This window comes from Nicotiana tomentosiformis, chromosome 4 (assembly GCF_000390325.3).
Source record: "Nicotiana tomentosiformis chromosome 4, ASM39032v3, whole genome shotgun sequence".
NCBI classification, from domain to species: domain Eukaryota; kingdom Viridiplantae; phylum Streptophyta; class Magnoliopsida; order Solanales; family Solanaceae; genus Nicotiana; species Nicotiana tomentosiformis.
This window is the reverse complement of record NC_090815.1, coordinates 127360584-127377432: the sequence shown is the minus strand read 5'-3', so window position 1 is coordinate 127377432 and position 16849 is coordinate 127360584. Positions and strand designations below refer to the sequence as shown.

The window sequence follows — 16849 nt, the reverse complement described above, 5'->3', positions numbered from 1 at the left end:
AAGGAGCCTCATTTTATAGGCGTAGCCCCCGGTAGGGTCGACCTTTTTTTTTTTTTTTTTTTGCTTTTTTGTTTTTGTTTTTTTGAAGTGAGTGTTGAAAATTTGTTATTGCAATAATGAGTAAATTATTTAAATTTTGTAAATATGGATAAAGGTGGTAGGAATTGTAATAGTGTTGTTGGGAGATTAAGACGAAAAAAAGGATTAATTTTGAGGTGCATGGTCCCCCAAAAGGTTCTATTTTTTGCTTAGTTTCTCCTTCCCATTGCTTCGTGCTGCTTTCCGTTTAAGTTAAGATTCCATTTATTCATGAGGAAAAAAAAGATTGAACCCAAAAATATTCAAATATCCAAAAAATTATTTTCTAGCGAGGCACATATACTAGTTAGAACAATTATAATTTTTTTGGTTAATTAGCAAAGGTGCAGAATATTATCATTCCAACTTATTAGTAAAGCAACTGATGCTTTATGTTGATTACTAGGAATTCATTTTGCTTAATTACAATTACTGATAAATCTCACACATGTATTATTACATGTAAAATAACATGTCGTATGTGATAATGTTAGTTGTATAGTAGTAAATTTGGCTTTTTCAAAAGGGGCGGCTCTATACGTATCTTTATTGTAGAAATTGTTGCCTTATGATCCACTTTCCTTCTTTTCGAATTGGAATTATAAGGAACCTTGGATAGCAAAATCATGTTAATATTTTTGCAAGGAAATTTTCATACTAGAAGGGTGAGACTAAGAACTTGTGATTCTGATTTTACGTCTATACTCTCAGGTGCAAAATACTTTTCCTACTTTTGTTCGGTTGCCCAAAAATATTTTTCAATCTTTTAAATACAAAGCTTAAATATGAGTTTAAGTTCTACTGAATATTATTATTATTATTATTATTATTATTATTATTATTATTATTATTATTAATTAACAATAAAATTGGCGGTCCCATATGTTTTCCAATAAACATTAAATAATTCATATTTACTACTCTTCTTTTATTTAAATAGTGAAATTGGAACAGAAAGACTACTTCTCATAAAATATGAAAAGAATAATGTACTACTAATTAATGTGGAAGAAAACATTGGGATCTTTTGGTTTAGGAATAAATGGTTTTTTCAGATCATCCCGTTCTATATTTTTCCTTCTCCGATGTGCCTTCTTTTTCAATCGTATAAGAAGTTCATACATCAAGCATATATAGTATACCCTTTTCACAGCAAAAAAACAAAATGAAAAAAACAAAACAAAAGAGAGACTCAATTGAGTTAGAATAGTCGGCATATGCTATTCAAATTCGTGACATTGTAATTTGAACAAGGTATATTGACCAAGTCAAAAGTAAATATATAGTACGAACATTTCGAAATCTATTATTGAATCTTTTAGTGATCATAAACTGAAATGGTGAGTTAAATTGCCAATTGGTAATAATGATTAAGGATAAGAATTTTTTTCAATTCTAATCTAAATTCAAGGTTAAATTCTTTTCAATTCTAGTCTAAATTTATATAAACCTTGAAGTGATAGCAAAGTTATGTCTTGTGTGACCTATATATCACATATTTTAACAGTGCTAGTAATCATTGATACTTAAATTAGGATAGACTATTTATATTATGCTTCTAGAGTACTGGGAATGTGAAATTATTTATACACTGAGCCGTTCTTTTCCCCTAATCTATTAATATAAGGAGTGCTAAAAATTGCATGGTAAAACGAAACTTGGAAATGTGACGATCTAAAAGTACGAAGTATTAATTGAGATTTGATGTGTGAGAAGAAACTTTAACGTGAACGTGGTGCATGGGTAACTCATGATTTTTTGTTGAAAAGAAGAAGAAAAAATCTTCATTTTTGAAACAAAAAGGACAGAGACAAGACTGCAAACTCGTGTGGCTTTCTTTCTGCCTAAATTTCATAACTACTCTAATCACGTGCGCTTCACGCTCAAGATTCTGTACTCTTTTATGTGTAATTTCTGCAACCATTATAGATTTTTGCTATCGCGTGACTGCCCCGATTTCACCGTACAAAAACTACCTGACACCACCACTATTCAGTTCTTCCATGTGCTTTGACTGAGTTAAATATTTAATGTCAAACTCAGTAATTAAAACTAGTCATAAATTCGATGAAAAATTTTAGAAAGCATAAATTTCAAATTGCAACTCGGCCTCTTCATTAAATAGGATACGACATACAATAGTTAAATCTCAGTTGTGAAAAAAGCCAACAACAATACAACAAAATCATAGATGGAATAAAGATTTTAAATTAATGAACACGAATATCTGCATTCACTGCTAGTCTATGATGATAAACCTATCACAAAATAATGTCCTTCCCGCGATCAAACGAAAATTTGAGACTCATTTCTCACCTCTAAGTCCACCTGTAAGTATAAAAAAGTATAATCTTAGTCGTAAAAATCAACTATTGGTTAATTCTTGTGTAAGCTTATGCTATTTTTGAATTACGCATCTCCCACCCACCCCACCCCAGCCACACTTTTTTTTTTAAAGAAAAATTATGTGTTGTAATATAACAGTTTGACAATAAGAATAGTAAACTTGAACCACTTCCTTTTTTGATCTTATTTAAGTGTAGTACTTTTATAATAAATAACATACACATTTCAAAGTAACGTTTTCTTTTATTACCTGAAACTATTGAGCTATACCGTGACACAAGGCTAATTTTGTATAGAAAAGCAGTTGAATGAACGCAAGGGAAGAGTAGTAGTTGTAGTAATAATAATAGTCCCACTATATCCAACTTTAGGAAAAGCAGAAAGGGGTGGGGTTGCACACGATTCTTGTTGCCTTTCCAATTGAATTTTCAAAGAATAGTTTGTCACCATCTAGTTTTTGCTTTTCCTCATTATCTTTTGTCTTTCTAGTGAGACTATTCATATTTCTACACAACTTTCTTGTTCTTGGTCTAAAAATATTGAAAAAGGGATCTATATATGTTTCTGCCATGGATAAGAGTAAAGTTCTCATGGATATTGTGGAGCTCTAACATATATAAGAAAGTGTTAGTTATTACTCATATCATATGTAAAACTGCTGGAAAGTACGTAACCCAGAATTAATGAGATTCTTCTTTTAGGTACCAAAATAATAACTCGGCCAAGCTTAATGTGATTCGTACAACTTTTTGCCTTTTATCTTGTACATTTACCACCGTGCTTTTTCTCTATTTGCTTTAGATTTTATAATGATCAAGAGCAAAATGTGATTGCAGTTAGATGTTCTACCTCTTACGAGTAGATTTTCATATTATTTATCTAATCTACTTTACAAATTGGTGAAGAGTTTGAAGGGACAGTACTTGGCGGATTAAGATTTAAGGGATTGCAAAATTGTAGAGATATTCACTGTCTTCAGCTAGAATTATATTATTATTGAATGTTCTTATGAGATATTTATTGACGATAAGTTCACCTGCATTAGTACAATCTAATAGTAGGTGCAAAAAATTTAAAACCCTAAATTAAGAAATTCTTATTTAATTAAGAGTCTTGGCATAACTGGTAAAGTTGTTGTCAGGTGACCAGGAGGTCACGGGTTCAAGCCTTGGAAACAGTCTCTTGCAGAAAATGTAGGGTAGGACTGCGTATAATAAACTCTTGTGATCTGGTCTTTTTCCGGATCTCGCGTATAGCGGGAGTTTAAATGCATCAGACTTCTGCCTTTTTTTATTTAATACTTCTATGCATGTGTTAATAACTTACATGAAACATAGTATATAACTATCTGACACTAACATAGAGAAGAAACAAACGACTTGAAGCAATTTCAAGAAAAATTAGAAACAAATAGTACTAGTAAGTATAGGTCTAGGCGGTTTGGAAAGTAGCCTATGGAACTTGTAAGATGGATCTCTTGGGATTGCTATCCTCTTTCAAAAATATTGAAAATAATGTAAGTGTATTTGCTAAGACTGAAGTTATTTTTTAATAAAAAGTAATTTTTGGTAATTATTTTTAATTGAATCTATTGCCCAAAAAATGACTTATGTCCACTAGTGAGAGAAGTCACTTAATATTTTGTTTTGATGAAAAATATTTTTCGAAAAATATTTATACAGTAACCAAACACCGGAAATCAACTTCTTTCATATAAAATATTTCTTAAAATATGACTTATTCATCCAACACATAACGAAAAGAATACTTGAAAAGCAAAAGGTTGGGATCATAATTACCCTGAATTTAAGCTAACCGTATCTCATAATGCTAGGAAATGAGCAGCACTTTGAGCACTTTGGTCAAGCCTTTCGGCTGCAATGATAAGAGACTGATTGCGAATTAGGTAAAGTTGTAAAAAAATGTCTACACAGTTTAATCTAGTTAGAAGAAATAAAATACTATTTCCGTTATAATTTATGTGGATCTATTTTATTTTTAGTCCGTACAAAAAAGATTGATCATTTTCCTTATTTGGAAAAAATTTATCTTTATGCAATGATTTATAATCATACAAAATATATGTGTCTCATTTTACACCACAAATTTAAAAATGTTCTCTATTTACTTAAATTTCGTGCCAAGTCAGATTCAAATAAATAATAGTTGTTTTCCTCGAAAGCATTACCTTCACTAATTATTGAAAAGACAAGGGTCCTACGAGATTAAAAAGTTGATAACATATCTCTAGGGATTAATTTTGGCCAAAATTTAACTGATTGCTATTATTAACCCTTTTTTGTGTTTTTATTAATCAATCATGCTTCTTGTAATCATTTCGTTTCCCACTTCAATTTTTCCTTTATTTTTTTTTCTTCTCCTTGACAACTCCAGCGGATTCAATCCCACTCCTTAATCTATGCTTAAATCTTTTATATTTTGGTTGCCCGTTAACCCAATCTTTTTGCAACATTGAAAGGATAATAATTTTAAAATGACCATTTGCTCCTGGTTTTCCAAATCCATAGATCTCATAAAGCTGTCCTTGGCAAGGATATTTTCAAGGAAAATAATCTTTTATGAAGAAAAAATAAGAAAAATCCAGGTACAAAGTATTTTGCATTCACGCAGGGTTCGGGAAAAGACCGTCCCCGTAAGATGTAACGTAAATAGTCTACTCTAATGCAAGCATTAGTGGCCGTTTCCATGGCTCGAACCTTTGACCTATAATTTTTTAATTGTAAACTCTAAGCTTTCCTTCTTTTTTTTTTTGTATTTCATAAATGACCATGCATGCGGCCGTGGAGTTAAACAATACTGTTTGAAGTATGGCCACTTTCATAACTTGCACTAGCTAAAAAATAGGACTTTGGCATCACAAGTTAAATGGTTCATCACTGATAAGAAACTCTTATCTCTAATTGGTTTCAAATTACCTAATCTTTGATTTATCCATGGGATGATGACCGCAAAAAAGCACTTAAAGTGTATTAAGAAGTAAGTTTGTGGGTCAATGACAAGTATATGTTAAAGCTAGGGAATTGAATAGACAATAAAAATGTTTAACCATGAGAGTCGGAATCATGATTTGAAGTTTATGAGTTTGGGGTTGTAATCTTTTTAAGTTACTGGGTTCTAAATTAATAATTTATACATATTCTATTAAATTTTTTAAACAAATATATGGATTGGACCAAAGCGTCTGGGTTCGACCGAACCCGTACTCAATGGGCTAGCTCATTAGTGAGTAGCTGAAGCAATAAGCGATGAAGACATGAAGTAATGTGGTAATTGGTTTACTAACACTTAATCGTGAAATGGAAATACAATTATTGATGTAAACTATGGGAGAAGTGAATTCAAGATTTAAATTTAGTGGGATTCACTCTTTAGGGTTTTACTATGAAATCTTAGTAATTTTCTTACACATATTTTTATTTTACTTGTAGAAAATATCGAGTTTAGCTAAATCCGGTAATTATATACCCCATCTACCTATGTATTGATGAGTTTGTGATAGGATAATTAAACTCTATGATTCTGAATTAAAGGTTTCGAATTTGAACTTCAAAAAAAAAAAAAAAAAATCGGGAACCAAAAACCTCAGTAGATCTACTAGACTCATTGAACCTATCTGACGCAAATCTGAATGTAAATTTTAGAAAAGAGAAAAAAGAGGATACAAATAGTGCATTTAGTTAATCCATGTAGTGCATCACAAATATGACTAATTTTTAAATTTCGATGGATTTTGTTATGCGGCAATGAGGCATTTGGGGAAATAATTATTTTGCTTTACCGTTGTTTATTTACATACTTAACAAATAGCAGGAAGTTGGCAATTTACACTACGGAGAAAAAGAAAACAATATCATCAATAACTCTGCAACAAATTTACAGTACGAGCCGATTTGTTTATATTAGGAGTAATGTCTATTACCTATTATTCAATCAAGACTTCCATAAAATAGCAGTCCATTTCTACTTTTAAAAAAAAAATCAGAACTTCCAAATAATCTTTTCTGATGAGTAGAATTGAACAATTTTAGGCGAAGAAATGTTTATCTGAACCATTAACCAAGAATTATTTCATTTAAATCAATTAATCTGTTAATTAATCATCATTTATGTATAAGTATTGTTTTGAATTCTTGCAGGCTAAGGAACGGTAGTATGTTAGAAGATTTTCCTTTCCGTTTGAGAAAAAGTTATTCCAATATTCGGCGTGTGCTTCTTGATAAATGATGGTGAAAAGACTTGTTGATATTCCAAACGAATAATGCAGGTAAAGATTTTCTTTAGCAAGTGCCACGTTATTAATCATTGGACTTCTCTGACAATACGTTTTGTTCACTGATTTGATATTTTTGATTCCCCCAAATTTTATTAGTAGTCCCATCCTATTTGACCTTTACAAAGCAATGACAAAAATTTGAAGCAATGGATGATGAGAGTCCAAAGAGGACCCCTACCTCGCCGACTCAAATAATTCCAACCAAAAGAGAAATTGGAAAAGTAACCAATTGAATATGATATTGAAGACTTATAATCTACCCGTACAAGGTAGGAGTAAAAAAAATGGCTATGAATTATCTTTCGCAGACTCATTCGTGAAATTACACTAAATTTGTTATTGTTGTTATAATTGTAACGAACACTTATAGAGTAGTGATAATTATAGTTGTTTTCTACGGATTAGGAGTGAGTTCGATTCGTACTGTATTTCTTTTAGGTGTGGCAGAATAGATGTGAGTTTGATTCTTACTGTATTCGTGCTATGTGTGCGGATAAAGTCTGGTATCTTAAAACATTGGAAAGATACATACTAGGTGTAGGCAATGACTTTTATGGAGAAAATACACATTTTGATTACACTATGTTAAGAAATATTTGTTGGCTGACTTAGCCAAACACTCCCCTTTTCTTACTTTCTCCTCTCATTTAATAGACTCAAGGATATTTTTTATTAAAAAAAAAAGACAATCAAATTGCTCCCTATCTTTGCAATTATTAACAATGTTAACTTGATACGGGGTGTTATGCAACACTTATTTTTTCCAGATTATTAAAGCAATAAGGTGCTATGAAACACTTGTTTAGAGTATTAGGGCAGTCTGTTATAGTCAGATCATTCTCATGTTAGTGAGACTTCTCCAGTACAACAAATTGTAGATGGATATCTAATTGAAATAATAATTAACCATTATCCAGTAGGTAATATACTCTAGTATATTTTTATTGAAAGATAACAAAATGAAAAAACTAAAAAGTTAAAAGTCAACACAACCAATTGAATAGTTCTACTTTGGCAATATGTAGTTCAGAAACTCAAGAAAAGGAATCAGGACATGATAAATTAAAATTCGAAAATTGGCGTCCCTATCAAGTATTCGGTAATGAAAATGGTCTCATCACATAAAAGACATGCTTTGAAGTATATCCTGTTTCATCAACTTAATAGTCATTTGCTTAATTACTAATATATTTTCGTCATAATTATGCTACAGATAAAATAAGATTAAAAACAAACAGTGAAATGAATCAATCAGTATAAAGTACATTGCCTGGAATACTTAAAATCTGAACGTAAAGTTTGAATATGACTTTATAAGACTAAAGATTTATGTACTTTCTAGGAATACAATAACGAATTTTCAGCTGGATGCCTGAACGTTTATCATCAATGTGGAAGCAATTATACTTTGTGAATAAGTTTTGACCTTTGTATAGTACTTGAAAACTTGTATTTCACTTCCTTAAAGTACCAGTCGAAGAAAAAGAATAAGATAAAAGTACTATAGCATAAAAGAAAACAAAATGTTTTTTGCTAATTCACGTACGGAATGTTCAGAATGTGTATGGAATTTGCCAATTCACGTCAAGAAAGTGGCAGGATTCTTTCATACCAAAAGCTTAATATCCTTCAAAAAGATTGACTAAAACCATTGTCGGCCCTGATTGTTTATTGCTTTCCAAATATAGAAGAAGACATAACTTATAATGTAACTCCCCACCCCACCCCAAAAAAGGGAGGGAGCTTAACTTTCAGAGATCATTTGGTTCGCAAATAAGTTTTACCTGGATGATAATCATAATACGAGAATTAAATAATGACGAAATTATTTTGTAAATATACTTATTGGTAGATGTTTGATTCAATAAACCAAAAATAAAATATGCGGGGAGTAACATTTTTATGTGTCTGGTTTTACACTAGATAAACTTGGATAAACTTTTATTTTCAATATTGACCTTGGTTTTCTTAAAAAGACATTGGGAGATATGTTATTTAGTTGTTTTATTCCGAGATTGTTATCATGCATTGCATGTGGTATAAAAATACCACAATTGTAAGTGATATAACTAATTTCGGAATTATTTAAACCAGAACCAACCAACACAATGTTAAATAATCCCACATTCTATCCCTAGACCAACCAGCGTGTAACACAATATGGAAGAAACCAATACCGTGTTTTGCATTCACTTCTGGAATGCTACACATATTTCTACAGATTCATAGTGCACCATGTCAAAACTAGGAGAAGACATTGAAATCAAACTCAGCTCAAGCGATAGGCATGGAACAGAGGAGAGAAGACTCTAGAAGAATGTTGAAAAATGCATTATTTTCAACTCATTACACAGTAATATCTGTACTGTACATTTTATAAGAAAAGAAGAAAAAGCAAACTTTGCCAGCTGGCAATGAGCTGCACACTAATCACTAACTACCATAATTAAATATACATCTCAATACCCTCCCTCCTCCCCCCCTCCCTCCCCAAGTTGGAGGTGAGGAGTTCACACCCAACTTGTCAAGTAAGGTGGAGTGCTTGATGCCTGTGAGAATCTTAGTGAATATGTCAGCTAACTGATCAGATGTGGAGATATGATGCAAGGAAATCAGACCCTCCTGAAGTTTGTCTCGTATAAAATGGCAGTCAACTTCTATATGTTTGGTGCACTCGTGAAAAACTGGGTTCTTGGCTATGTGTAAGGCTGCCTGGCTATCACAGAAAACTGGAATTCGGAGAGATAATGGAACTGTTAATTCTTCAAACAGCCTGGCCAGCCAAACGAGCTCACCAACTACTGCTCTAGTCGACCTGTACTCTGCCTCAGTTGAGGACACATCTAAGGTGGACTGTTTTTTTGATTTCCAACTAACTGGGCAACCACCAAACAGTATCAAGTACCGATTAACAGACTTCCTGGACTCTGGGCAGGCAGCCCAGTCTGAATCACAGAAGACACTGATCATATAAATGTTCTACTGGATAGGAATATCCCCAAATTGGGATCACCTTTCAAATACCTCAACACATGATATACAACCTTTAAGTGAGTGTCTCTAAGATTCTGCATGTATTGGCTGAGATGTTGTACACTAAATGCTATGTCAAGTCTGGTATTTGTAAGAAAATTCAGCTTCTCAACCAGCTTTCTATAATGAGTGGGATCTTCTAATGGAAGACCTTCGTCAACTTTCAACTTGAGTGAAGGATCAAGAGCAGAAGACAATGAAGATCGCTGCAAACAGTCATACTCCTCCAATAAATCCATAGTAAACTTCCTCTGAGAGATCAGTACCCCATCTTCCTTATACAACACTTTCATTCCCAAGAAATAATGCAGAATGCCTAAATCTTTGATCTTGAAGGTTTGATCTAAGAACTTCTTCAAGGAGTTGATCTCATCAATATCATTTCCTGTGAGTATAACATTATCTACATACACTGCCACAAACACCATTGTGTTGCCTTTCTTCTTATGAAATAAGAAATAATCCAGCAAAGAGTGAGTATATCCCTTTCCACACAATGCTTCTGCAAGCTTTTCATACCATTGCCTGCTTGCCTGCTTCAAGCCATATAAAGATTTATTCAGTTTGCACACTAAACCTGGTCTCTCTATAACTAAACCAGGTGGTACTTCCATGTAGACTTCCTCATGTATGAAGGTTCATGAGGCATATCAGGTTCAGAGGGAAAAATTGATATATTAGGGTGAATCTGTTGTGCAGAGGGAAACTGGCCAGGACAGGACACATTGTTGAAATTGAAAGACAAGCAGAAGGGAAACACATTTTCATGAAAAACTACATCTCTTGACACATGTATCTTCCTTGTGACCATACTTAAGACTTTGTAACCCTTTGAACCAAATAGATAGCCTACAAAGACACGAGGAGTGGCTCTTGGCTCAAACTTATCTTTATGGTTTTTCAGTGTAGTAGTGAAACATAAGCAGCTAAAACTTCTGAGATGAGAATAGTTAGGCTTTTTCTTGTAGAGCAGTTCATAGGGGCATTTATTATTTATGGAGGATGAAGGTAATCTATTTATCAGGTATGTAGAGGTAAGTATACACTCTCCCAGTACTTTAGGGGTAACTTGGGCTGGAAAAGCAATGCTCTAGCTGTTTCAAGGAGGTATTTATATTTTCTCTCTACCACCCCATTTTGTTAGGGTGTGTAGGGGCAGGTCTTTTGGTGGACAATTCCTTTAGACTGGAAAAATGAAATAGCCTTAGAACTGGTGAATTCTAGTCCATTATCAGTCCTTATGGACTTGGTTGAAGTCCCAAACTGATTTTCTACCATGGTGAAAAATGCTTTAATAACATATAAAGCATTACTCTTGCTGCCCAAAAGATGTGTCCAAATAGACATACTATAATCATCTACAAAGGTTATAAAGTATATGTGGCCATCATGAGTATTACATGGTAAGGTCCCCACAAATCAATGTGTAGTAGTTCAAAAATTTTGGTTGATGATGAACTTTTCAATGGAAAGGACAATCTTGTTTGTCTGGCCATAGGGCATATATGGCACATGAATGGTTGTTTTGAGACAAATTTAACTGGTATAGTTGAGATACCTCTCATATTTATAAAGGGTACATGTCCTAATCGATTGTGCCACAAGGAATTAACAGTATCAACACCATTAACAAAGACATTAAGCACATAATGACCACTTCCTTTATTCAAATTTGAACTATGTACAACAATCTGTGAATCAGAAAGTGTTTTATTTACATGTGTGTGATGTGAAGTGGAAGGGCAAGACACAGAATCAGAAACAGTGCTAGAAGTAGACTTTGAGAACTGAAAGTACAAACCATCTATTGCTTTACCAATCTCCATAGGCCTCTTCACTGAAGAGGCCTGCAGAAGGAAGCAAGCAAATTTGGTAAATGCAACTATGCAATCAAGCTAAACTGTCAAAGAATGAACAAAAATCAGGTTATACTTAAAACTAGGCACAAAAAGAACTTTTCTTAGGGTGAATTTTGGGCTAAGGACTACATCTCTAATGAGTGTCACCTTTACCTTATATCCATTTGGCAATGACACCAGGAAAGGGTAAACTATGATTTTAGTGTTGTTTAACCAAGATTTCTTAAAGATTATATGGTTTGTGGCACCGGAGTCTAGGATCCATGAGTCAGCATTTGGCTTAAAAAAATCATATGAGTGATTACTATGCTCAACCGAATTACAGCAAGTCACAGTACCTGCAAAATTGACAGCACCACCAGCCATGTTAGTGTTTCCAAAATTTTCCCTTGCATTTCCTGATTGGAAGTTCTCGAGCATGCTCAGCAACTGTCCATATTGTTCCTTGGTTAGATTGTGCAAATTTCGTCCCTGTTCTTGCAAAATTCCATCCTTTTCTCCAGCATTCATTCCATCACCTGGTCCTCCAAACACATTTGCAGCATTCATTTTCCCTTTGTTGAACTTGTTGAAGGTCTGTGAGTTGTTGTTGAACCTATTCATGCCGTGTGGATACCCATGAAGCTTGTAACATTTGTCTTTGGTGTGCCCCGGTCTTTTGCAATGCTCACAAAAAATCCTAGGTCTGTTAGGATTATAATTTCCTATGAAACCACCAGTTCCAACAAAAATCTGATTGTAGTTTGTCCTAAAGTTGTTGCCTCCTGAAATATTAGCATTTAGAGCAGCAGAGTCGATCATGACTTGACTTCCCTTTGCTTCTCCTCCTGAATAAGAATGGAGAAAGCTTGTGCTATGCTAGGTAAGGGGTTCATCATCAATATACTTCCCCTCACTACTGTATATACTTCGTTTATTCCCATGAGAAACTGAATTAGCCTCCTATCTTGTTCAGCCTTTTGCATATTAGCTTTGGCTCCACAGACACACTGACAGCTGCACTGAGCATGTATGCTCAAGGTGTTTAGCTCTTCCCATAACCTTTTCATTTTAGCATGTATGCTCAAAGTGTAATATCCAGTGATATCGAGGGTCCCTTGGCTTAGGTCGTTGATCTCCTTTTGTAATTGATATTAGTTTTGCTCCATTCGTCTGATCGTATCTATCTTCTAGCTCTTGCTAGAGCTCCTTTGCATCGTTGACATACTGTAGGCTATGCTATATCCTTAGAAAGTGAATTTAGTATCCACGAGGTTACCATGTCATCACATCGTTCTCACTAATCGAAGAGAGAATCGTTTGCATCCGGCCTTTTACATTTTCCATTAATGAATCCTACCTTATTCTTCACAGACAAAGCTCTTAGTACACCTCTTCTCCACGATCTGTACCCAGAGGCATTCTCCGATGGATGCATGTAAAGAGGACTAGTCGGGCTCAGTGAGGTATTAGTTGATTCCGCCACTTCTTCTTCTGCGGCCATGATTCAAGCAGTTGGGGATACTAAAATGCAAGTTTCAGTTGAAAATTCAGCGGTCAAAAACTCAATTTCAGAGAAATTCTCAAAAAACGCACGATCTGAGAACCCTAAATCGAACAAAAAAAGGAGATGAAATTCAAAGAGAAATAGATCGAAGAGAGTCGAACTAAGTAAAATTGACGAGGAGTTGGATCGAGAATCGGAGCCTAAGCTCTAATACCATGTCAAAACTAGGAGAAGACATTGAAATCAAACTCTGCTCAAGCGAGAGCCATGGAACGGAGGAGAGAAGACTCTAGAAGAATGTTGAAAAATGCATTATTTTCAACTCATTACCCAGTAATATATTTGTACACAGAAAAGAAGAAAAAGGAAACTTTGCCAGCTGGCAATGAGCTGCACACTAACCACTAACTACCATAATTAAATATACATCTCAATAATGTGCAGAATGTTCCTACCAAAAGGTTACTGCTAAACATATTGCATCAGTTTCAGGGCAAAAGAAAGGTGGCAACAATAATTATCTGCCTATTGGTAACTCCAGAAACACAAAAGAGACAATGATGTGGAAGCTACGTTAGCAAATGCTAAAATTTCTGTTTGGTTAATATTCCAATGAAAAACATCATAGTGAACTCAGAAAGTAAGGAATATGGTTCACAGTGTGCCATGAGAAAAGATTTGAGCATAGGGAAGAAATATAAATGCATTCATGAGATCGTTTTGACTCATAATCAAGTGGTTTTAAGCGTATAAAAAGAAAAAGAATCAAAGGTATAGGTGGTTTGGGTATTAATGTCTTACTGTAAAGTAGAAACTATATCCAAGTTGCCATGTCTAATTCAGTTATTGACAGTGTGAAGAAGAACTTCAATAAAGGAAATAAGCCAAAACCAGAACTAGAAAACACCAATAGATGCTCTAGAATCAGAAGACACCAAATAGTGAAAAGAAATGAGGATGCCAAAGATTCATGTGGAAGCTATGACCTTTGGTCATTGGCATAGGAATTAGGAAATGCTAGTTTGAAGCTTAGAATTCCCAGTTTCAGCAACTAGACCCTACTGTTGAATCCAGATGTTGCTATGAATTCTTATCAACCAAATGTTAAATCCCTTTTGAACAGGCTTTGTGAGTCTTTGAAATAAGTCTTAAAGAAACCAAACAATCAGTATAGTATGAATAGTTTTATACTATTACCATGCTAATCAATCTAGATAAATCTTCTAATGGTTCTTTGTGAAAATTAGGCCTTTCCGAAACGAGGATATGAGGATGCCAAGATACTTTAATCTAAGCTCAAGTATGGAGTGGAAAACTGGCTCAAACATATAAGCTTAAGTATGAAGTGGAAAACTGGCTCAAACATCTATAATCGGCCCAAAAATCATACGTCTACACTATAATCATTCCAAACTCCTCGAAAGATAATAGTGCACCTATGAGTGTATTCACAAAGACATACTGATACCGATAGCACCAGAGGAGTCAAATAGATGTGAGGGCTTCATAGAATGTTCTATGAGATGCAAATGACAAAATAAATGCAACTGATAATCTATAGCAGGGGAAAGGAACAAAGACATGAACTTATAAGATTCTTATTTCAAATTCTCTTTTAGAGTAGACCAACAAGAAAGCAGTGTTTATATGCAATCTATAGCAGGGGAAATGAAGATAGACATAAACTTATCAGTCGAAAACACAGCTTAACATGCAATCCTCCAAATAGCACTTTCTATAGTAAACTTCTAAAACAGAAGTGCACCAGCATGACAGCTTAGAATTTAGAGCACCTGGCTAAGCCAACCAAACAGAAGAACATACGCCAACAGCTTTCGGCACTTATAACACCCTTAGGTTCATCTTTAGCTTATCAAGTGATGGTTATCGAGAGGGGGGGGGGGGGAGGAAAATTAAACCGTAGAAGGCAGCTCATTTGATAAAATTGTCAGTGAAAAGTATGATCAATGAACTACGTGTAAATCCAAACTGATAAGCCACATAAATTCTCGGTATTCATTCTGTTCTATTTATGCTCATTTCATTCCAATAGTTGGAAGCAATGATGCCAATTAAAAAATACAGATATTCTTTGCATTTAAATGAAATACTGTAACAACTTGAATCATATAGTAACAGCAATTAGCCAGTTACTACTAAAACACAACAATAACAATATGAGAACAAAGATTCAATTTTCCAATCATAGAATGAGTTTAGAAGTTAAACTATCAAAATACAAATTAATTTTTCTGTGTTCATTCTGCTCTATTTAGGCACATTTCACTCCAATAACTGAAACGCTGATGCCAACCAACAGATTACACTTTGCATTCAAATAAAATGCTGTAACAAACCTAACAATTTGATCAATCATACAACAACAGCAATTACTACCAAAACCCAACAATAACAAGAAGAACAAAGACTCAATTTTTATACTTCTTTTCAAACCATAGATTGAGTTCAGACGTTAAACCATCAAAATACAAACAAATACACAGAAACCCCTCTAATTCTTTCAACAACTTCATACAAACAGAGGGAAAATTATATAAGCCGAATATTGTCTACTTCTTCTTAGTAGCTTTCTTCTTCTTAGGAGGAAGAACAATCTCTCCTTTGAGGGTAGGAATTTGCATAATCTGTGATAACCCACTAAACTTCTTCCGGAATTTCTCAACCTGGTCAGCATCCACAAGTAGCGCCGAACGACTACCTAAGTAAAAAGGATGATTACCTGACCAAACATCAACTGTGTACTCATTCTTAGTCCCACCTGTTGTCATCACCTGCTCTCCGTTACAGTAAACCTTAGCATTGTCGTAGAACTGCGGGTGTATGTCCTTCTTCCTACAGCTCCACCTCATCTGATTGCTCCCAATTTCCACCTGCAAAATTCAAATTTTCAAATATCACAATCTCAATTATAAACTAGTATAATTTGATTATTAGTTGCTAATATAAAATTTTAATAGGAGAGTACCTTTTTGAGGGAGAGTGGAGGAGGAGAGGCATTTTTTTGGAGAAAGGTGTTGGAGAGAGTGAGCGCCATTGTTGGGTATTCCAGAAAAAATGAATGAGAGGTGGAGAAAGGAGCAATGGATTAGAATGCCTATCTGAGATTACTGGGCTGGATAATGTAATGGGTTCACATATTTACATATTTGGGCCATCACTGGATCACTTACAGGTCTGGCCAATAATAAATTGCAGAAATATAACACTTTCGGGTCGATCTTTAATTTTTGACCCCCTGCTTGTCTTATGGACAAAACTTGAAGGCCAAAAGCTAAAAGTGTTACCCACGGGACAAGCAAGGTACAACACTTCTTTTTTTTTTTGGAAAAATAACACTGTATAGCCGCTCTCAAAATAAAAGCCGAGAATATATATATATATATATATATATATATATATATATATATATATATATATATATATATATATATATATATATATACACATTATGTATGTTATATACAGAAATTATATAGATTTTATACACTTTTTCGGCCATTAAATGTAAATAGTTTCTAGCTCGGGCTAAAAGTGAAAAAAGCTATCTTTTTTGGCTTAAAAGTTTGAAGAGGTATGCTTGGTTGTGGGTCACATTTCGTAAATATTGCACGGGGCGCCCTATTTGGTCGTCCCTATTTAACTTGTACCCACTTTTTAAATTTTTTTAACTTGTACCTACTTTTTGAACAACTTCATGCCTTTTTCTTCTTCTTCTTCTTCTTCTTCTTCTTC

The 16849-nt window shown here is 34.0% G+C and overlaps 1 protein-coding gene across 1 annotated transcript; it reads right to left on the bottom strand.

Moving 5' to 3' along the window:
* Positions 1 to 15506: 15506 nt before the first annotated feature.
* Positions 15507 to 16233, bottom strand: LOC104098863 (large ribosomal subunit protein bL31c). Its single transcript, XM_009605695.4, has 2 exons — positions 16083 to 16233; positions 15507 to 15987 (listed from the first exon to the last, which is right to left on the bottom strand). Exons 1-2 carry the CDS (start codon positions 16149 to 16151, stop codon positions 15667 to 15669), a joined length of 390 nt encoding a protein of 129 aa, XP_009603990.1. The 5' UTR covers positions 16152 to 16233; the 3' UTR covers positions 15507 to 15666.
* Positions 16234 to 16849: the final 616 nt, after the last annotated feature.